The 21,457-nt window shown below is 39.1% G+C and overlaps 1 protein-coding gene across 4 annotated transcripts in view; it reads left to right on the top strand.

The window, feature by feature from the left end:
* ZFP91 (ZFP91 zinc finger protein, atypical E3 ubiquitin ligase) overlaps positions 1-20,159 on the top strand; it is a 28,818-nt gene extending 8,659 nt beyond the window's left edge. Inside the window, exons 3-12 of one of the 4 annotated variants that reach the window (XM_075545668.1) lie at positions 5,971-6,180; positions 6,444-6,480; positions 7,111-7,212; positions 7,665-7,799; positions 8,361-8,411; positions 8,983-9,061; positions 10,418-10,492; positions 11,936-12,050; positions 16,115-16,214; positions 16,554-20,159. In XM_075545668.1, coding sequence (XP_075401783.1) covers positions 5,971-6,180; positions 6,444-6,480; positions 7,111-7,212; positions 7,665-7,799; positions 8,361-8,411; positions 8,983-9,061; positions 10,418-10,492; positions 11,936-12,050; positions 16,115-16,214; positions 16,554-17,064 — 1,415 coding nt within the window. In that variant the 3' untranslated portion in view covers positions 17,065-20,159. Of the gene's footprint in view, positions 1-5,970; positions 6,181-6,443; positions 6,481-7,107; positions 7,213-7,664; positions 7,800-8,360; positions 8,412-8,982; positions 9,062-10,417; positions 10,493-11,935; positions 12,051-16,114; positions 16,215-16,553 lie in introns of all 4 variants that reach the window. The other 3 variants (XM_075545667.1, XM_075545670.1, XM_075545669.1) reach the window with 3 other exon arrangements.
* Positions 20,160-21,457: the final 1,298 nt, after the last annotated feature.

Raw genomic sequence — 21,457 nt, 5'->3', positions numbered from 1 at the left:
AAACACAGCTGAAAAGGCCAAAAATGAATAGCTCTTAACTTGCCTTTTTTTTAAACATTCCTGAGATTGTCTTAATATTTTAAAGAAACTTTACTAATTTTAGAAAACAAAGTGAAACTAATTATAGAAATACGATTGCATAGATTCAGAAACAGCAGTTTCTGACTTATACAGTAATGTTTTCCATTGCCTTAAAGATCTGCCAGTCTATTTTGTAGGCATTTCTTCTGGCCTTTTTTTCCCTCCTAAGTTCTTTATCTTAAGGTAGTAGAAACCGTAAAGATTATTTTCTGCAGTACAATAAGAAAGATCTACTAGACATTACGTTCTTGTTGAGAATATCCCAGGTCCTAGAAACTATTTCTGTTCAGATATTCATACCTTTAGGAGTTCTTCCTCTCTGTTCCAGTTTCCTGGAAGAAGGCATAAGTCATATGTGATCTCTATGAATTGGATTGTAGGCTAAATAACTTTATAGGTTTGCCTGTAACTAGTTAATGTGTGCCTAAAAGTTATTTGTCATAGCTATTTCATTCTCACACATACAAGGAGTCCCGAGACTACAAATAAATGCCATTTTTCTAAATTTCGAATTTGTATTAAATTGGAATCATTAGGCATTGCTTTCAGCTAATATTAATGTAATATTAGTGTATCATGTACCTTACAAAAACACTCGCAGATATATTTGAACATTTAATATGATAGTGTGATAATAGTCACGTGTTTGATGTGTGTCACAAATAGTTCAGGCTGCTATGATGAACTGTTGTAAGCGGCTTGAGTTTTTAAATGACCGGCTTTACTGGGTTGTACATGTTTGGATGTGCATACCTCAGGACTGTGTGTAGTAATTATTTTATGTTGAGGCATCTTTCCTTGTCAGAATCACTTGAGAGTTAACTGCGCAGAGTATTGTCATAGTAGACAAGCAGAGTGTAGAGGAAGCCAAAGTTCCTGAGTGTGGAAAACCCGTATTCAGCCAAGTATCTGAAATTCCTGTGAGACTCAAATTTTCATTGGCGTGATCTTGAGTCAAAAAGAACTTTTGAAAAGTGGAATTGGTCCTTATTTAATGATTTTCTTGGCCTGTAGGTCTAAGAATGACCAAACTCCTATGAATTAAAATTAGTCAAATTGATCGGATTGCATCTAGGCAAGGCCCTGTTAGATTCAGTACAATCTGTTGGCTAAGGAGGTGGCTATGGTATTGCTTTCTGCCTGCCTGCCTGCCTACTTGCCTCGTTAAATTTTGGCTGCTGCTTTGATACTAATTAAACAATATAATTGAACAACTAGCTGTATCCTAGCTGCTTATTTGCAGATTTTTTTCTGTAATTTTGCCACTCTGACAGGTTTTTTTCAAATTATTGCTTTCTTTCCAAGGACCCTCCCTATACTCTTGTATTATTTGTTGCTTTATAACCATCCAAAAACTTAAGGGATTTTAAAAATTTTTATTGGTTTGCCAATTTATTCTCCTTTGGTCTTTCAGCCAGGCCACTTCACGTTTTGCCTCAGAGCAACATTCCAAAAGACAAAAGGCAGAAACACATAACAGACCATTGACAGTGTCAGTTTAGCAACTTTCTATTTGTTCAAATCATGCTGTGAATATTTATGGGTTAGAAACAAACAGCATTGCCATCAAGTCTGGAGTTTCTGAGACTGAATCTCTATAGTGGCTGACAGCCTTATCTTTTTTTCTGTAAAGCCTCTGGTGGGTTTGAACTGCTTGCTTTGCCAGTAGCAGCCTAAAGCTTAGGAGTCAGTGACATAGATTCTGCCGCTTACTGGGAGGAGCTACATAAAGCTACGGAAGTCCTGTTTCCAATCTATACAACTCCAAGCCAGCAAAACTACCCGTTTTTACAACCAAGTGCAAACTTGTTCTGGTTACATGTCAATAAGGGGTAAAAGGTCTTACCCACTGCCATCTAGTCAATTCCTACACATAGCGACCTTGTAGAATAGAGTAGAACTTCCTGGTAGGGTTCCAAAGCGGTAATCTTTTTTTTTTTAAACAATTTATTAGGGGCTCATACAACTCTTATCACAATCCATACATATACATACATCAATTGTATAAAGCACATCTGCACATTCCAAAGCTGCAATCTTTACAGAAGCAGAAAGCTGCTTTTTTCTCAAGTGTAAAGGTCTCGTGTTTAGTATTGACATCCTCCTGGCTAAACGTATTTCCTTGCTTGTCAGGAATCGTGATTATTGAATTGAGCACTATAATATAAAATTTGTTCAGTCTTTAGCTGTTGACTTGGAGGGGGGTTAGTGATCAAAGAAGGAAATGTGGAGCTTCAACTTTAGGCTTAGAGGCATCAGGAATCATCTGTAAAGATGCCCATGGAAGTTCAGAGAGGCATTTCATCCCTGAGTGGCAGAAACCCTCCGAAGTCAACAGCTAACATAACAGTTGGCAGTTTGAAGCCATCTCATGGCATCACAGAATGTGTGCTGCTTTGAAGATTATAACGGGGCGGGGAGGGGATGACACACACCCTTGCAGCAAGGGCCACTGTACATCTGTATTCGATAAATCAGTGAAATAGATGCTGGGGCTAACTGAAGAAAACATTTCATAAATTCTGAAAATAATTTTTCTGTGGACCAAAGTATACCTAGTCCCGAATCACGATTTATATGGTGATAATTATCAGTTTATTCAAAGGATCTCAAAAAGGCTTGCAGGAAAATGGAATTGTGGCAAAAAGTAGATTTTGCCACAACATTTTTGAAGCCCCCTTATATATGTAAGCCAAGAACCCCTCACTCTAATGTCAGTCCTATTGATTTTTGACTCAAAGACATCTTGAATATATGTCCAAATACCCCCCAAAACTCACTTTAATCACGTCGATTCTGAATTATGTCCAAAGATAAAGTCACCTTTTTTCTTTCCTTCCTTTCTGCAAATACTCCAGTGACTCATACTGTCTCTGAAATAGTTAAGAAAGAAAATAAGAACACAGATAATAAACTGAGGGAGAAGGCTGCAAAAAAGAAAATTTAAGTATTCACACATGTACTAACAATTTTGTTGATTTTAAAATGAATAAGATTACAATATAAGATTGATTTAATTTTTTAAAAATGATTGCACCTTCTTATCCATACATTTATTTAACAAGAATATATTGATTACAAGTTGTGTTATATGAGGAGGTGCCCCGACCAAAGCAGAAAAATCTCTGGGCGAGGCTTTTGTAGTACACATCTTCCCTGCTAGACAAGCATCGACCGTCTCCGCTGAGTTAATGTACCCAGTGGTGTCACCTGGGAAAGTTTTCTCTGGTCACTGAGTTTTTTCTTAAAAGTTTTGCTTGAACCTCGTTATTTGCGAATGCCCATTTAAGAGAACAGTGCAGCTGTGAAAGTTTGTTTCCTGTTTGGGAAAAATGCCTAAGAAACTGTTGCGATGTTGAACACAGCTTACAAGGGCAGCGCTATGGGGAAAACTCAAGTGTATGAGTCAAAAAAGATGAAATGTCAATTGACAAACCTCGATCTTGCAGTTGGTCAACTTCCTAAATGGATGAAAATGTCGGCTTTTGTGCATTTTGGAGTTCATTCCACCAGGTCAGACTTACTCAAGGTTTTTATTTAGAGGTTCTGAAGAGATTGCTTAACAGTGCCACAAAAAAGCCTGATTTGTGGCAGACAGGACTGGTTTTGCACCTGCTCATGCAGCCATCTCTGTACCAGTTTGGCAAAAAACAGCATGCCTTTCTTCCCCCACGCACCTTACTCACATTTTTGTTTCTGTGAATGAAGAGACGTGAAAGGACAGTGATTTGACGCCATAGTAGAGGTAAAGCAAAAACCTGCAGTCAGCCATCTAGACAGATGAGTTGATGAAAGATTACAAGTTTGGATTTGATAAACGTATTAATTGTAATGGGAAGTACTTTGAAGGTGATGAAGTTTTGTAAAGAATTTTTTATGTCGTTTTATTAGGGGCTCATACAACTCTTATCACAATCCATATGTACATCAATTGTGTAAAGCACATTTGTACATTCAGTGCCTTCATCATTCTCAAAACATATACCCTCCACTCAAGCCCCTGGCATCAGCTCCTCTTTTTTTTCAATGTATAGTTTGGGGGGAAACTTCCGTTAGGGGGAGTACCCTCGTATGTCAGGGATAACCAAGTCCATGACTATTGGTTTCAGGGGTCTCCCAATTTAATTGAAGAGACTAGCATGCCACTAGACAATTCCAGTGCAACACAGTAAGTGATATAATAGAAGTAGATGGAAGGGATCATAGAAATAGCTACTAATTCAACCTGAAAGATTATGGACACTTAACAGAAGAAATGGAATTTGAGCTCAGTTGTATTTTAGTAGGAAATTCTCAGACCAGCTGAGAGAGAAATGGATGGTGAAATATTTTCTATTCTTCACTAGTTATTATCAATGGGAAAAATAGTTATATAGTGTTGTCAAGGTGTTGCTCGTGCAGTGGCTTACCTGGTGTCTTTCTTCAGCCATGCTGCTGTGACTATTTTCTCTTCTGCCCTTTGTTTTCTGAGAATATAACTCTTTTTCAGAATAGAAAACGTCTCATCTTTTCTCCCGTAGAGTGGCTAGTGGTTTTGAATGGCTGACCTTGTTAGCAGCCTAACTGAAAATCTGCTATGCCATTAGGCTTTATAGCCCTGAAAATCACGTGGGGGCATTTCTACTGTAGTGACATAGGGCCAACACAAGTTGGAAGATACTTAATGGTACATAGCAGCACCATATACTTAGTAAATGCTCAGCTTTTATACACCACACACGCATACACTTTACATACCATCTAGTCTTAAGTACCACCCCATGATTTGCACCCTTAAAATAACAGGAAGGCCAAAGAAGAGGACTCATTCAAGATCTTAAAGGTAGATGAGCAGATGTGAATCTAGAAATTGTTTAGTCATCAAGGATCTTGTGTATAGTAGTTCACATAACCAGCCCCCCTTGATCTTTTGGTTTATAATCTTTTACTACTCAAAAAGTAGTAACTACTTAAAAGGTGGTGGGTAGGTTGGTGGAAAAATTTTGTGGAAAATGGAATTAAGATAATGGGGTTATTCTATGAACTTTTTGGAGCCCACTTATAAGTGTGAAAGTAGTTTTATAGGATAGATTCATAGAAGCAAAACTTTAAAAGTTATGTGGGTTAGCACTGCTCTTGTGGGTTTCTGAGACTGTAACTTAACTGTTCAGGGGAATAGAATTCCCTCCATCTTTTTCAAACGTTCTTATTTCTAATTCCAACTTGAATAGGGCTAAGCAAACCAGTATAGAAAGTTAAATTGGTTAGTGATTGCTGCCTGGGAGCGGAAACCTCATGTGCGGCACTGCACGTGGTCTCCTGGGACATCTGCAGTAGAACAGCAGTAGAGTTTGGACTTTGTGATGCGTCTGGATTCGGTGGACTTCCTTGCATACTTAGTAAAGGTTTTGCTTGTTTTTAATATTGGAAATGCCAGAATTTCTGAATTGAGTTGCAAGATAAACTTCACATTCTTTTAGGAATGCATTTTTATTTAACTGAACCAAAAATATCATGCAGTATTTTTTTAAGTGATAGTTTTAAGGAGAACATTTTATACAATTTTTCTTTCATCTGACTTTTGGGAGAAAACCAGTTTTTGTTTGTCCTAAACAAGTTGGAGCACGTTTCAGTTATCATTTTCTTACTGACTGTTGATAGTCCTAGGTATATTAAAAAACAAAAAGATAGCCCTGCCATCAAGTTGATTCTGACTCATGATGACCCTACGTAGGACCTCCAGGGCTGTAAATCTTTACGGGAGTAGTTAGTCTCAACTCTGGCTGAACCGCTAGTGGATTTGAACCTTGTGCTTAGTAGCCCAGTGGTTACCCGATAGCTCCCCCCGAGCTTTACAGGAGTTACTGCTTAACTATAAACCCAGCACGAGTGTGGCATGTTTTCATCTAGATCCCAAGGAAGAGAAGGAGGAAGAAGACGGTTCCGCCCTCCCTCAAGAAGTCTCCCTTGCTGCAACTCGGCCTGGCCGGGGTTGGCGAAGTAGCAGGACGGCTGTCTCTCGCCATCGTGACACGGAGAATACCCGAAGCTCCAGGTCCAAGACGGGTTCATTGCAGCTCATCTGCAAGTCCGAACCAAACACAGACCACCTTGATTATGGTACAGTACCAATAGACTTGATTGATTTTCAATATAAATTTGAATGTTTGTCAAAACAACTTCATCTTTCTGGTACCTGGTGTTGTGGTATAAGTATGGGGTGTTTCGGGAGTGGGGGTTGATTTGCTTTGACAGTTTGAGATAATTTCATTTGTATAAATTACCCTGGGTAGTAATTTGTTTTCAGTCTTCTGGCTGCAAAACAACCTATTTCTATAAATAGGGACCTCAAAAAAAATTTTTTTTGGTTTATTTTGTAACAGATGTTGCAGAAGAGACTCACTCTCCAGGTGGCATTAGGTAAGAAACTTTTCACAGTTCATACTTAAACCTGAGACCATAGTATACAGTACATTGAATGATTGAAAAATGTATTTTCTATGTATTTTCTTGAGCTGTAAAAGATTGACTCGATTTTGGGTAATTTTGTTACAGTATTCAGTTAAGTCTCAACCGGGTCCTTGAGTAGAGCTTTCATCTTGTAGCTTTAAGTACTTTGTTCGGAAACGTGTCTTAGGTACCTTTTAAGTCCTGGCTTTTTCCTTGCCAGACATTAGTATGAAAGGGAAGACTTTGGGCCAATGCTTTTGAAATGTTACCCGTATCTTCCATTATAAATAATGTAATTTTTATCTGCTGATAGTTTTTCTTTGTTACAGCAGAATAATAGTACTATTCTTTTTAAACTCCTAATGCCATTATGTAACCATTGTCCTACCTTTGATGAAGTGACAGTATATAAAGAATCCACGTTTTTAGTTCCAATAATTAGACTAAAGCTAGATTGCATTCCATCTAGATCAGAGGGGGAGAAATTGTAAATGCCTCGGTATTATGGATCTTTGGCTACCACGCTACAAGTAATTACCAAATGAAATCCTGTCATATATGATCATCATGGCTAAAACTTCATCTCTTCACTTTTAGTAGTGAGGAGGACGAGGAGGAAGAAGAGGAGATGTTAATCAGTGAAGAGGAGATACCATTCAAAGATGACCCCAGAGATGAGACCTACAAACCCCACTTAGAAAGGCAGGTTTCAGACTTGTGCTGTCTCAGATCCATGAACGATAAGCTGGAAAACTTGCTGCATGCCTTTGTTTCATCTTGACACGGATGGATATAGATGTATTTTAAATGACGCACTTACGCACTTGTTTTACTGATGTGATTCGTTATTACCTACTCAACAGTTCTCTCTTCCACATACAGAACATTATGTCTGCTTGTTTTAATAAGATATCATTAATTGCTTGAATATATAGTTTTTGTTTTGCTTCAATTCTCAGGCATATTTAGCCTAAGGATTATCACATAGACATTATTATGTAAGGAATAATTAGCAGCTGATAACATTTTGTGTGCTGAGAATAATTTATAGTGAGTCACAGATAATCCTATCCCTACGCCTTGCCCTGTTACCATAGCTTTCCATGAGAAGACTTTTGCGTGATATCAAAGTTGAAATGTGTTTGTATTTTCAGGGAAACCCCAAAGCCACGGAGAAGATCGGGGAAGGTGAAAGAAGAGAAAGAGAAGAAGGAAATTAAAGTGGAAGTAGAAGTCGAGGTGAAAGAGGAAGAGAATGAAGTCAGAGAGGATGAGGAGCCTCCTAGGAAGTAAGTAGGCAGTTAACTGTTTTTTGTTTTTGATTTTTAAAGATAATCAAGCATATTTTGAAGTCATTTCAGGGAAAAGACTGAAAATGTAGAATGATGTAACATACTTTAAATGATTTTTGTACTTAAAAAATACATGGCTTCAAGAAGCTAATACTTAACAGCACGAGAAGTATAATTCTAATTCTAAGCAATATTTGTGTGCTGTTAAGTGTGGGTAGCAACTCATAGCAACTGTAAGACAGCATAGAACTGCCCCAGGAGATTGCCAAGCTGACGGCCACCTTTTTCTTAGAGGGTCAGACAAATGAACCGTCTCCAAATCTGCTGTGGTATTGCGTAGATTGTGTTCGTTCATTTATGATGCAGGGTAATCTGGAATTGAAGCTGCTTTAGATTGAAATATTTGCTTGTTTTGCCAAATATTTCTTGGGCTTTATGTGTTTTGGGTTTTTGTATATGCCACTTATTCCTAGATATTGACTATATCTCTTTAGCCATCCTTCACTATATAAGCTTCAGTCTAGATGTGTGGACACTTAATCTGTTCTTTAATTGTAGGAGAGGAAGAAGGCGAAAAGATGACAAAAGTCCCCGGTTACCCAAACGGAGGTGAATAAGCATATGCTTTTTTGTGATTTATTTATGTGCTGATTCTGTAGGGGTTGGCTATTTATAATTTTTACAAAAACAACTTCATTAATGTCCTGCTTAAAGGTTGCTATGTTTCTTACCCATTTTAGGATCTTGAGGCTTCCAGAAATATTAGTACTTCTTTACTATTTTTGAGGTGGTAGCCCTGGTTGCACAATGGTTAAGTACTCCACTACTAACCCATAGGTCAGTTGTCTGAACTCACCACCTCCCCCATGGGAGAAAGGTGTAACTCCTTCTGTAACGGCTTATAGGTTTGAAAACCCCGTGAAATGGTTCTAGTTTGTCCTAGATTGCTGTGAGTCAGACTTGATTTGACAGTAGTGGGTCTGGTTTTTAGTTCTTTTCAGTTTCCACTCCCTCATACACCTGGTAATTTTCAGTTAATTCCAACAATCTGTAGGCTATGTCCTAGCAGTTAAATTTTTTCAGTGTGAATAGCTATTCCCTTAGGTTCAGTTAGAATTTAGGCCACTCTTGGTTAGTGACCTCTTCTAATTGGTAACTTTTCTCTTGCATTTTGGTACAGAAAAAAGCCTCCAATCCAGTATGTCCGTTGTGAGATGGAAGGCTGTGGAACTGTTCTTGCTCACCCTCGCTATCTGCAGGTGAGTGGCATTTGTTTGTGAAGAAGCATTTCAGGCATCTTTCATTACTAGTTTCATCCTTCGTTGTACTATAAACTTACTGTAGTCTTGTCATAGACCTTGCCATTTTAACTATTTGAAAGACACATCACAATGTGAAGAAAATTTCAGGATAGAATTATTTTCAACCACATTAGAAAAGTGACTAAGAAATTGAGGCCCACATAGATCACTTTTCTTGGAAATGAATCAGTCAGTGAGACTTATATCTTTTCAGTGTGATAGGTTACTCTAAACCAGTGATTCTAGATGTGGTGACCCCAACCATAAAATTATTTAAGTTGCTACTTCATAAATGTAATTTTGCAACTGTTAGGAATTGGGTGAAAGGGTCGTTTGATTTCCCCCAAAGAGGTTGCGACTCATAGGTTGAAAACCATTGCAAATGGAGAGCACCAGGCCTCTGATAGATTTTGTTAGTATGCACTATGGGGAAAAAATAAGCTCAAATCAATGATTTTTTTAAATATATTGTTCATTGTTTTTAGGTGACATCAAGTCAGTTCTGACTCATAGTGAACCAGTGTGTGTACAATAGAACTTCCCATTCAGACAAAACAATACTGTCTTATTTTCTTCTTGTGTAGACTTTTAAAGAAAAAGTGAGTACAGGTAGTTTATATCTAGGCCCAACAGAAACAGTGAACCAGCAACGACTAAAGCCTAGAAAATACCATGGGCTACCAAAACACCAAACAAATCTTGGGAAAAGTAGCAGACAGAAGAAAGCTCTTGGGGCAAGGATGGAAAGACTTTGTCCCATACTGTGGACATGTCAGGAGAGACACGTTTCTGGAAAAGAATATTATGCTTGGTAAAGTAGAGGGGCAACGAAACAAGAAGGACCTTCAACATGATAGATTGACATAGTGGCTTCAAAAAATGGGCTCAACTTAACAATTGGGGGATGACCCCAGACTGGCCAGTGTTTCCTTCTGTTGTACATCGGGTTGCTGTGAGTCAGACCCAACGCCATGGCACCTAACAACAACAACAACGCTTAGGAAATAGTTATTTTATGTTTAGGTTAGCTGCGAAAACAATATGAGACAGACTAGGTATTACTTTTAAATTCTGATTATCTTATAATTTACTATCTTGGTAGCTATTGTAATTCTTTGATGATAATGTCCTATCTATCTTTTTTCTTGGTGTCAGCTAAATGTACAACATATGGTCTCTTTATTACTATAATGAGACAGTTTTTATACTTGTTTTACAAATTAGAGCTAGACATTACAAATATTTAAGTACATGTCTTTTAAGATAACATTGCAAAGAATTGGAATTCCAAAACACCAAGTTATGTTTATGCAGAACCTGTACATAGACCAAGAGGCAGTCACTTCAACAGAACAAGGAGAGATACTGAATTGTCTAAAAACAGGAAAGGTATGAGTTCATGTTATGTGCTTTCACCATAATTATTCAATCTTTATACTGTGCAAAGAATTACAGAGGCTGAGCTACACGAAGAATAGGGCTTTGTGATTGGAGTAAGGAGCGAAAGCAAAACCAAACTGAAGCTCACTGCCCTCAAGTTGATGCAGATTCATAGCGAATCTGTAGTACAGAGTAGAACTGCCCTGTGAGTTTCTGAGACATGGGAATTGAAAGCCTGGTCTTTCTTTCTCAGAGCAGCCTGTGCATCTGTTGACCTTACAGGTCCCAGCCCAATGTGTATCCACTATGCTACCAGGGCTCCTGCTGAGGAAGGAAGGCTCTATAGTATCCTATGATATGCAGATGACACAACCTGGCTTGCTGAACACAGAGGGCTTAAAGCACTTACTGTGGATCTAAGACAGGTCTTCAGTATGAATTACAACTCTGTAGCTCCAAACCAAACTCATTGCAATGGAGTGGATTCCAACTCATAGCAACACTGGTAGGACATGGTAGCATGGTCCCTGTGGGTTTGTAAGGCTAAATCTTTATGGAAATTGAAAGCCTTTCTGCAACTCAGTATAACGGAAACAATCCTCAACTTGAACAATAGACAACTTCACGATAAATGAAGAAAATATCAAAAGCTATCAAGGATTTCATTTTGCTAGGATCCACAGTCACTACTCATTAAAGCAGCCAGGCATATGAAATAACTCACTGTATTGGACAAATCACAAGACCTCTTTAAAGTGTTAGGAGCAAAGATGTCACTTTGAAGACTGTGGTGTGCCACTCAAAAGCTAAGGCATTTTGAGTGGCATCATGTGCTTGTGAAAGCTGGATGATCGGGTGGACTAGAGGAAAAAATGGAAGCATTTGAAAACCTCAAAGTACAGTAGACTTCCAGAAAAACAAATCTGTCTTGGAAGAAGTATAGCCAGATTGCTCCTTAGAAGTGAGGATGGCGAGGGTTATTTTGGACATGTTAGGAGAGACCAGTCACTAGAAAAGTACATCATACATACATGATAAAGTATGAGGAGGGTCAGCAAGAAAAAAAAATCACTGAGATGGATTGACACAGTAGCTGCCACAATGAACTCAATTATTGTGAGGATGGTACCAAGCCAGACAGTGTTGCTTTGTTGTACATCGGAGAGATGTGGGATGGCTCCACGCCTCGTAGTAATAACCTCAACAATTGTACTGCTGGTGGATGGCACACCAGATTGGAACCTTTCAGTGCCATCAAGTCAATTCCAACTTAAAGATTGGAACCTAGGTGCATATATTTCAGTAGAGCCTGTGTTCTCAGTCAAAATGTACTGCCTTCCTAAACTTAGAAAAAATAATTGCTTTTCCTTATGTGCTTTTGACGTAGCAAATTTAAAAAGAGTTTTCTACAAACCAAGTTATTTTTCACCCTTTTTACTTGTATTGTTTTAGCACCACATTAAATATCAGCATTTGCTAAAGAAAAAGTACGTATGTCCCCATCCCTCCTGTGGACGACTCTTCCGGCTCCAGAAACAACTTCTGAGACATGCAAAACATCATACAGGTGATGCTTTAAAACATAACATTTATCAATAGGTGAATACACTATGTAGTAGGTGTGTGTGCACATTTCTATCTTCAAAGAGTACAGTTAAGTATGAGAGAAAGTCAGACTTTTGAACCTTTACATTGATGACTTTAAGAACTTTTTAAAAAAATTGTGACTTGGTTAAAGGTTTACATAGCAGATTATCACTTTTATATTCAACAGTTCATATTAGTTTCATCTCTTCTGTTAGAGTCTTCTCAATGTACCACGACCTATGCTTCTTCGCTTGGTTTCCTGTCTCCATCTCTGCTCCTCTTCTCTAACTCTGAATTTTATTGTTGGGTACATGCAGTTCTTATTATATTAAATGGCTGATGTACCAACCACACAATTATTATAGACCCATGTATGGTTTCGCTGAAAACTGAGCCACAGGGGTCGTCTTGAGGGTTTCCCCGATCTTTATCCTATCCAGAAGCCTGGTCTTTTTCTTTCTTTTTTTTTAAGCCTGGTCTTTTTCATGATTTTGAGTTTTGTTCCACGTATTCCCCCACTGTCTCTAGGACCTTCTAGTTCAGAGCAGTTGGTCGCAGTAGCCTGGCACCGTCCAGTTCTTTTGGGTTCAAGGTGGTAGTGACTGAAAGTGATGTGGTCCGTTGGGTTAATTGTTTGCATCTGCCCTTCACTTTTCATCACTATTCTCTCCCCCAGACAGGAAGAAACCAATAGTTTTACCTTAGGTGACCACTTATGAAGTCTACTCCATCAAAGTTAACGATGTATAGAACATTGTCTTTGGGAACTGTATTACGAAGGGGAAAGGGGGGTACTCCACCCCCACTGCCCCCCACAGACCCTCCCCCCCAAAAAGGGGAGAAAAGTTCCGCTGGGCAAAACTTCAGTAGTACACATTTTCCCCACTGGGCTAGCATTGAGCAACCCCTCTGAGCTAGTGCGCCCAGTGGTGTCCCTTGGGAAGGGCCTCACTTGTCACAGTGCATTTTTTTGCTTGAACCTCGTTTTTTGTGATGACCAATTTAAGAGAACAGCGTGTGGCCGCCAAATCTTTTCCTACTTTGGAAAAGTGCCTGTGATGTTGAACACAGCTTACAAGGTCAGTGCTGTGGGAAAAAACTCAAGTGTACGTGTGGTTTTCTCATTTCTAAAAAGGTGAAATGTCGATTGATGACAAACCTTGTTCTGGATGTCTGTCAACTTCCCGAACAGAAGAAAATGTCGAAAAAAATTTGTGCAGTTGTGCTCAGAGATCAACGACAGACCATTGAAGAGATGGGGAAGTTATCTGGACTGTCTTGGAGCTCAGTTCAGCGAATTTTAATTTAGAAGATTTGGGAATGAGAAGGGTCACTGCGAAATTAGTGCCCTGGGTTCTGACTGACCAGGAAAATGAGTGCTGACTGGAAACGGGCCACACTTTGAAAGAACAGCTCTGAAGCCACCCAGACCTTTTTCCCAAGTCATTACTGAGGATGAGACATGGTGTTATTCTTACAACCTCGAAAGCAAACATCACTCAAACCAGTGCAAGATGCCATTGTTACTTCACCCCCAAAAAAGCTCAAGTGAAATCAAAGATCAAGATGATGCTCATTGATTTTTTTTTTGATGTGAGGAGGATAGTGCATTTGGAGTTCATCCCACCAACTCAGACTGTTATGTTAATCAAGCTTTCTATTTAGAGGTTTTTAAAAAATTGTGTAACTGCAACAACAACAAAAGGCCCAATTTGTGTCACAGGGGACTGGATTTGCCACCACAATGGCAATGCACCTCTAACACAGCCATCTCAGTGCGCCAGTATTTGGCAGATAGCGTGCCTCTTGCTCCACGCACCTTACTCACTTGACCTTGCTCCATGTGACTTCTTTTTGGTTCTATGAATGCCAAGGGACATGAAAGGACAGTGATTTCACGCTATACACGAGGTGAAGAAAAAAATAAGGGAGGGCGGTGCCAGCCATCCAAACAGATGAGTTTGAAAATGTTTCCAGGAATGGAATTTCAGATTTGACAAGTGTATTACGTGTAATGAACAGTATTTTGAAGGTTATAAGATTGTTTTGTAAAAAATTTAAGTAATAACTTTGGAGAAATAATCCATTTTGTGTGTATGGTGGGGAGGGGCTTGTATATTGAGAATCTTTTGATCAGTGGCTTCTCAACCAAGAACTACAAAAAAAAAAAATAAGTGCCATGCTCCTTTGCCACTCTTGCAGGTTCAAAATTTGGGGGATGTTGTGAGCCACAGAAGATGCCTCTTGAGCACATAGTGGTTAAACCTTCAGTTGCTAACTGAAAGGCTGACAGTTCAAACCTACCAGAGGTATAACTGTAGAAATGGGGCAATCTGCTTTCATAAAGTTTTAGAGCCTTGGAAACTATGGGGCTTTTAGATCTACTCTGCCCCATAGGGTGGTTTCCAGCTAGATTTAGCTCAATGACACATGGTATGGGTGAGTAGTTGTGTTTGGTGAAATGACAGGGAGGTAGTTCAATGATGGAGAATCTGTGGCATAGGCAAATACTATTTAGAAACACAAATAGTTTTTACATATATGAGTAATATTCTTTTGCTTACTTTCTAAGGGTTTGTTAGACTGTGGGGTACTGGTGAGCAGACCAGTGAGAACTAATCTTGATTAGTTCACTAACCTTGAGCTGAATTTGCATACCATACATTTCATCCATGTAAAAGTATACAATTTTATTGCTTTATTATATTCACAGATCATTTTATAAAATTTTAATTGCGCCAAGAAATCCCACGTTTTAAGTTACAACCCTGTTAGCCTAAGTAACTACCAATCTACTTTCTGTCTATAAATTTCCCTATTCCGACCTTTCATATGAATTAGAATTATAGTGTGATCTTTTGTGCCTGACTACTTTAACTGAAGAGTATTTTTAAGTTTCTCTTTTGATTGAATTATTTTCCATTGTGCGTTTACACGATCTACATTTTATTTATTCATGTGTCCTTTGATGGATATTTGGTCTCTTTGTGCATGTCTATGTATATACATGTGCAAATCAAAATCACAATCAGGTAGCATGTGCATCCTTAACCAAAACCAAGTTCTCATGGCCTTTGTGTCCATTCTGGCTCAGCGAGTCGTAGGGAAGGGCAGAAACTGCCCCTGTGCCTTTCCTCTGATGACGGATCTTGCGTAGCGTTTCTTGCTCTCGACCATTTGTATATTTCTCCACCATTTCTGTTTGGGTTCTTTGTCCATTTTTTGTTGTATTGATTGATTGAATTTTAAGGCTTCTATTTTCTAAATATAATTCCCTTTTCAGAAAAGCTATTTTTGAATAGTCTTATTTTTGCTGTCTTTTCATTTTTCTTGAAGTTTATACTTTTGATAAGACTCACATCTTTTTGTTGCTCTGATTTAAGGAGCCACATCCAAGGCCATGAAGACTTGTTCATGTTTGCTCTTACATTTAATAGGTCTTTTCTTTTTAGAGTTAATCTTTGTAGATGATATAAGGACCCAACTTTATTATCCCTGAGCCATTTACTGAACAAACTATATTTGCTTTAGTATCTGGGACTTGGCACCTTATTGAAAATTGCTTAACTATAGACGCTCAAGGGTGATTTCTGGATTCACTTCCAAGTTTTGTCATTGTTGTATATTCTCTATCAGGCAGCATTTTTTAAGCCTGTAACAGAAGGTATGATTCCTCGTTTAGATGTGGATTCTTTTCTTTTTCCCAGAGGAAACAGCAGATTCTTTTATGTAAGCTTTATGCTTTTCTCACTGCGGGGAGTATGGGAGGAATATAGTTGTTTACATCCTAAACTATTTACCCTAAATTTGAATTAGTGGTAAAATATAAATTGGGATTGTAGCTCTCATCTGTCTATCTAGTTTTTTTTTGCAGCAGTGAAGTTCTGTTATGAACTTTGTCCATGGTATTTCAGAAAATTGAAAACTACATTACTTTTCCTCTAAATTTATTTGCCTAGCCATTTATATATTGGTTTCAAGCTTGGAAAACAACTTGAAGGCATTCTAAATGGACTCCTAACATTTTTTTTTCTCTCTTCTTAGATCAAAGGGATTATATCTGTGAATATTGTGCTCGGGCCTTCAAGAGTTCACACAATCTGGCAGTGCACCGCATGATCCACACTGGCGAGAAGCCGTTACAGTGAGTGTTTATTCACTGGTGATCAACCTGTGCTCCACATAAGGGGGGGTGGGTGTATAGCACTTTACAGACATGTCAGGGGCTACCACTTTTGTTTTTTACCTCAATAGAATTTGATACTGATTTGGGGAGATACTTGGTATTCTCTTTTCTATGTTATCAAGCAATTAGATGGAGGAGAAATCCTTTTAGTTTTTCTTCCAGATAACTTCGCTCACTCCTTCCCAAGACATAGATATTACTAGTAATTGCTTACATATCAGTATGTAACTCCAAATTCTCACCCCATGTACGCGGTTTCTCTATTTCATGAGCTATTTCTTCTTTCCCTATACTTAGATGTGAGATCTGTGGATTTACTTGTCGGCAAAAGGCATCCCTTAACTGGCACATGAAGAAGCATGATGCAGACTCCTACTACCAATTCTCTTGCAATATCTGTGGCAAAAAATTTGAGAAGAAGGACAGCGTAGTGGCACACAAAGCGAAAAGCCACCCGGAGGTGCTGATCGCAGAAGCCCTGGCTGCCAATGCAGGCGCCCTCATCACCAGCACAGATATCTTGGGCACTAACCCAGAGACCCTCACACAATCGGCCGATGGTCAGGGTCTTCCTCTTCTTCCTGAGCCCTTGGGAAACTCAACCTCTGGAGAGTGCCTACTGCTAGAAGCTGAGGGGATGTCAAAGTCATACTGCAGTGGGACAGAACGGGTGAGCCTCATGGCCGATGGGAAGATCTTTGTGGGAAGTGGCAGCAGTGGGGGCGCTGACGGGCTGGTCATGAACTCAGATATCCTCGGTGCTACCACAGAGGTTCTCATTGAAGATTCAGACTCTACTGGACCTTAGTGGGAGGGAATACTTTGTATTTAAAGGATTAAAAAAAGGACAAAAAAATTTAAAGCATTTAAAATCTAGTAAAATAACTGAAGGGCCTACTCGTTCCATTGTGGATCACAGCACATAAACACACCCACCTCCTGTTATCCCTCTATTGTCCTCTTTATAAAATTGATGCTGCATTTAGGTGGACAAAAAAAGAAGAGATTCTTTAAGGGCAGGTTATCCTCATCCTCACTTCCAGCCAGGCATATTTCCCACAGATCTTCTTTCCAATCTATAACTAATGCGCTTTGGATCAGCTTCTAAATCTTATAGTATGTTACTGTTCTTGAAAGCCCTTCTCTTTTACTGCTGCCCTAAGGTTCTGGCTTCTACCCAATGCAGCACATGTATCCTCAAAGTATCTTACAGTTCTAACCTCCAGAGGCTGGCAGCTTAACTTCGCACTTTAGGGCCCCTTAGCAAGGTGAGCTGTTAAAACAGCACACGTCTCTTACCCTCTTTTTGTCTGTTTCCCTCTGGGTTTCGCAAAGGAAGGACACATGGGGACCATCTCCCTCTGCTTTGACCCCAGCACTTCTCAATCCCTTCCCAACACCTCCATATGGCTCTCAGTGGTGCTCTCTTGCTTGAAAGCAGGCTCCCAAGAGGGAGGGGCTCCCCTCCACACAGGCTGCCTGAGAGACAGAGCTCTGTCAGATGAGGCAGTGAGAAAAGTCCCAGGTTAATGGCAGAAATTTGCACTTTGAACGTGTGTTTTTGTGTTGTGGAACTGAGATTCCTTATTTATTAACGCAAATCTGATTTTCTTTTTTTTTCTTCTTAAATCTTTCTTGCTATGTTTTGTGGGGCTGGGAAAGATTAGATGATTGTGACATGGGGTTCTTTCCATAAGAGGTACTTTTGAAGTCAAGACATAGGGTTGAAGAAGCACAGCCAGCCTCTAAAAGCATAGCTCACCAGTGGCCTTTAAAGAAAGCTGGTCCTCAGAATTAACAGTGTCACTACAGTAGCCTACTGCTTGTTTGGAAGGAAGCCTTTTTAGGGACAGATGTTAGGCTCTTGGTAATTAGTGCTCTTTGAAATTCTTAGAGCATTGGGATCTAGGAGTTTTGAGGGGATGTGGAGGATTGTTCAGGTCTTGATTATAGAAAAGAGAATTTCTCTGGTGAATCTGGCTTTTTGGTGGTGGGGGGTAGCGTCTTGTTTTTTTAAAAAATCATTTTGTTCACACTGTTTTCTTATGCATAACCTTCTAGTTGGCCTATCTCTGGTCCCATGCTGTGTTTTGGGTTTTTTGGGGGTGCATACCATTTGGTCATTCCAGCTCTTTGGTGTGAGTAAGGGATTCTGCCACCAAGTCTACAGATTCTGAAATTAAAGGTCAAAGAATTTTTCTGGTCTGTTTCTTTAGAAGGGGAAAGGCTAGTTCAATAGGTAAAAGTTAATATTTAAGATAGCTCTGATTTTCACCTGAGATTCTGAGAATTGCCACTTCCTCAGGATAGGGCTTTTCATGGAGTGAATTACTGTCCATGGGAGAGACGTGAGCAACATTATCACCCAACGCCCACCCCCAAAGATTAAAACGTTAGTTTGGCTCATTTCTAGAGAATCAGCAGGGCAATTCTTAGCATTCATGTCCACTTAGAAGCTGGGCTTGAAGACTTGCCCTGTTTGTTCATTGTCTGAAATGTGTGATGGCTATTGGAAAAGATGAAGTTTTGCTGAGAACAAAATAAGAAACAGCTTATTTTTCACAAACACTAAAAATACAAAGTTCATTCATTTTTCTTTGATTTCTTTTTCCCTTCAAGAAGGGTAACAAATGTCATTTCTGAAAGAGGCTTACTTTACACCCACTGGTGTCAGTGGTTGGAATGCCAGGGAATGGGGAGAGAAACACCTACAGTAAATGGGGCTTAAATGCACCATTGTTTCTTTGTAGAGTGCTGCAGATTTGCTATCCTTCCACTGTGAGGGTAGAATATGGAATAAAGATAGAAAGGATCTAGAATATGCTTTCCTGCCCACGGTAGGCTGGTTTGTTGAATAGATTTGAAAACAAGTCTATTGCCTAGTTGTGTTGTACATGAGTCCGTTTTGCACTATTTCTGTTTAGTATCTGTCTCCACACTCATCTTTTGTCTCCCTAAATTTCCTTTGCAGTGGTTAGTTGTCAGATATTGTAGCCACCTCCATAAAAGCAAACTACCTAAGAAAATCTTGTTTTTCGGACAGGGGGAAATTTGTTCCCTTTACCACCCCAACCAACCTCCAGAAAGCAACGAGGTATTTCTAATTAGAAGCATCCTATTCTTTTTCTTCTCCTTTTTTTTTTTTAAATACTCTTCCATTTGCCTGCAGTTTGCTTCAATAAGTTATTGTAGCAGTTTCTGCTGTCAATTAAAAATAAATTTTATTTTGTGGGCTTTGTTTTCCCTTTGGGGAAAGGGATGCTAGCTAGCATAGTAAAGGGTTGGTATAAGTTAACTATCATATTGCTAATACTCCCTCTAACCTTTTCCATTCTGTTCCCCCTGCTGATTAATCTTTCAAGTCTTCATTTCCTACTCTGGACACTTTCTGTTACCTTTTAGAAAAATCATCCCACTGTATGTTTCCTAGCTTGGATTTGTGATTCTAAACCCTGATATTATGGTTGGGCTACAGTGTGCTTCCCCCATCTTTGTGATTGCCTGGGGTTGTTTTGCATTATTGATACTTCTTAAGATGCTTCAGAGAGTTCGAACAAACACTGGCTGGATATATACTTGGAGTAAAGAAAATGACTAAGGTATGAGGAAGCATCCACATGGAACATAGAGTGTACTACCAACCTAACTAGGATTATTATAGTATGGTTGTTTGAAGTACCATATTTTCCTCCTGTCTTTTTCCCACTTTCCAATATAGTACTCAAGAAAATTGAAAAGTTGTAATGGATCAGTTTAAAATATTTTATTTCCTGAAAGCCTTTTTTGCCTGTTGTAATGTGCAGGACCCTTCTCCTTTGATGGGAGAGACAGGTGGTTACCTGAATCTAGGTTGAAAAGGTTATGTAAAAATATATATATAATAAAGGGATACTCTGCTTTTCAGTTCCTTGTTGTTGATTTTTTTTTTTAATCTAGGTAAGGTATATCCAAAGTAAGTAATGTAAAGAAGAAAAATAAAGCCTTCACGGAAGCACCTTGCACCTCTTGGTTGTTCTGGGTTACAGTTTACTTAGAGGTGACACACTTGAAGCTACCCCATGAGAAGACCCAAGTGCCCTCATACAGGAGTACTCATGTTTGCTGTCTTGGAGAACCATGTAGTTAGCCTTGGACTCTTGTCTAATTCTCGATTTCTAATAATAAAATGCAAAATATTTATGTGTTTGTGCAACAACAGACTTGGAAATTACAGCAGCCTTGTAGAGGGAACAGAGGATGCTGCCAGGTTAATTTGGCTGAGATGAAGACAAAACCTTGTTAGTGTTTATATGAAGGCTACACAGTATTCAATGTGTATATGAAGTGCTAACTTCAAAAAAATAACTAGAATCCTTCTTACACCTTGCCCATGCATTTATTATTTACCTCTGGAAATTGCTCCTGAGAAGATACGTGTTTCACCTCAGGCAGTGTCTTTGGTATCCAGTAGTGAAAGTTAATTAATTGCCTCCTTTGTTGATGAAACCTGTAACCCTTAGCTAATTAGCATCATGCTCTTACCACTGAGTTACATACCACCTAATGACAATTGGCCAGGCACCCTTTAACTCTTGTCCTCATTTCAAAGCCCTACTCACTCTGTCATTTTGTTAAGAAATGTGTGACTGGGATAAGGAGGCTAAAAGCAGGTTGTCACTTGATTGAGAGTGCCTTCGAAATGTTACCAGGTCAGGGTTGGGAGTTTCCTGCCCTTTGGAGAACAGGCCTAAACAGTAGGAAGGTACCACTATAGAGATTATAGATGCTTCCTTAGTTGTTCTTTATCAAGTGTTATTAAACCAACTTTTAAGAAATAACTTCTCACAATGGGAGTGAAAAAGTGCTGTATGTTTAAAGGAACTTCTATCCAAGTGTTTCTTGAACTGCGTAAGAAAAGAATGACATTGGAGAGTCTGGGAGAAACCACTGTAGCATCTGTAACCTTGAGTCTTAGAATTTGTACACAATCTCATTTATTTCTTCTTAGTTTCTTTGCATGCAAACTGGGGGAAATAATTTACTTTTTAGAATTAAGGCTCAAGAGATTTTCTTTTAAAGCCTTAGACAGTGCCTGGCCATGGTAGGTACTTAATAAATGGCAGCTATTAGCAATAATTGCTTTATATTGCTGAGCCCTTAACTAGGCTGAGGGCGGGGGAGACATGGTGAGCACAAGGGAGGGTGATAATAAAACAAACAGA

Source organism: Tenrec ecaudatus, chromosome 4 (genome assembly GCF_050624435.1).
Source record: "Tenrec ecaudatus isolate mTenEca1 chromosome 4, mTenEca1.hap1, whole genome shotgun sequence".
Lineage (NCBI taxonomy): Eukaryota > Metazoa > Chordata > Mammalia > Afrosoricida > Tenrecidae > Tenrec > Tenrec ecaudatus.
The sequence above is the reverse complement of the archived record's forward strand: the minus strand, read 5'-3'. Positions and strand labels throughout refer to the sequence as shown.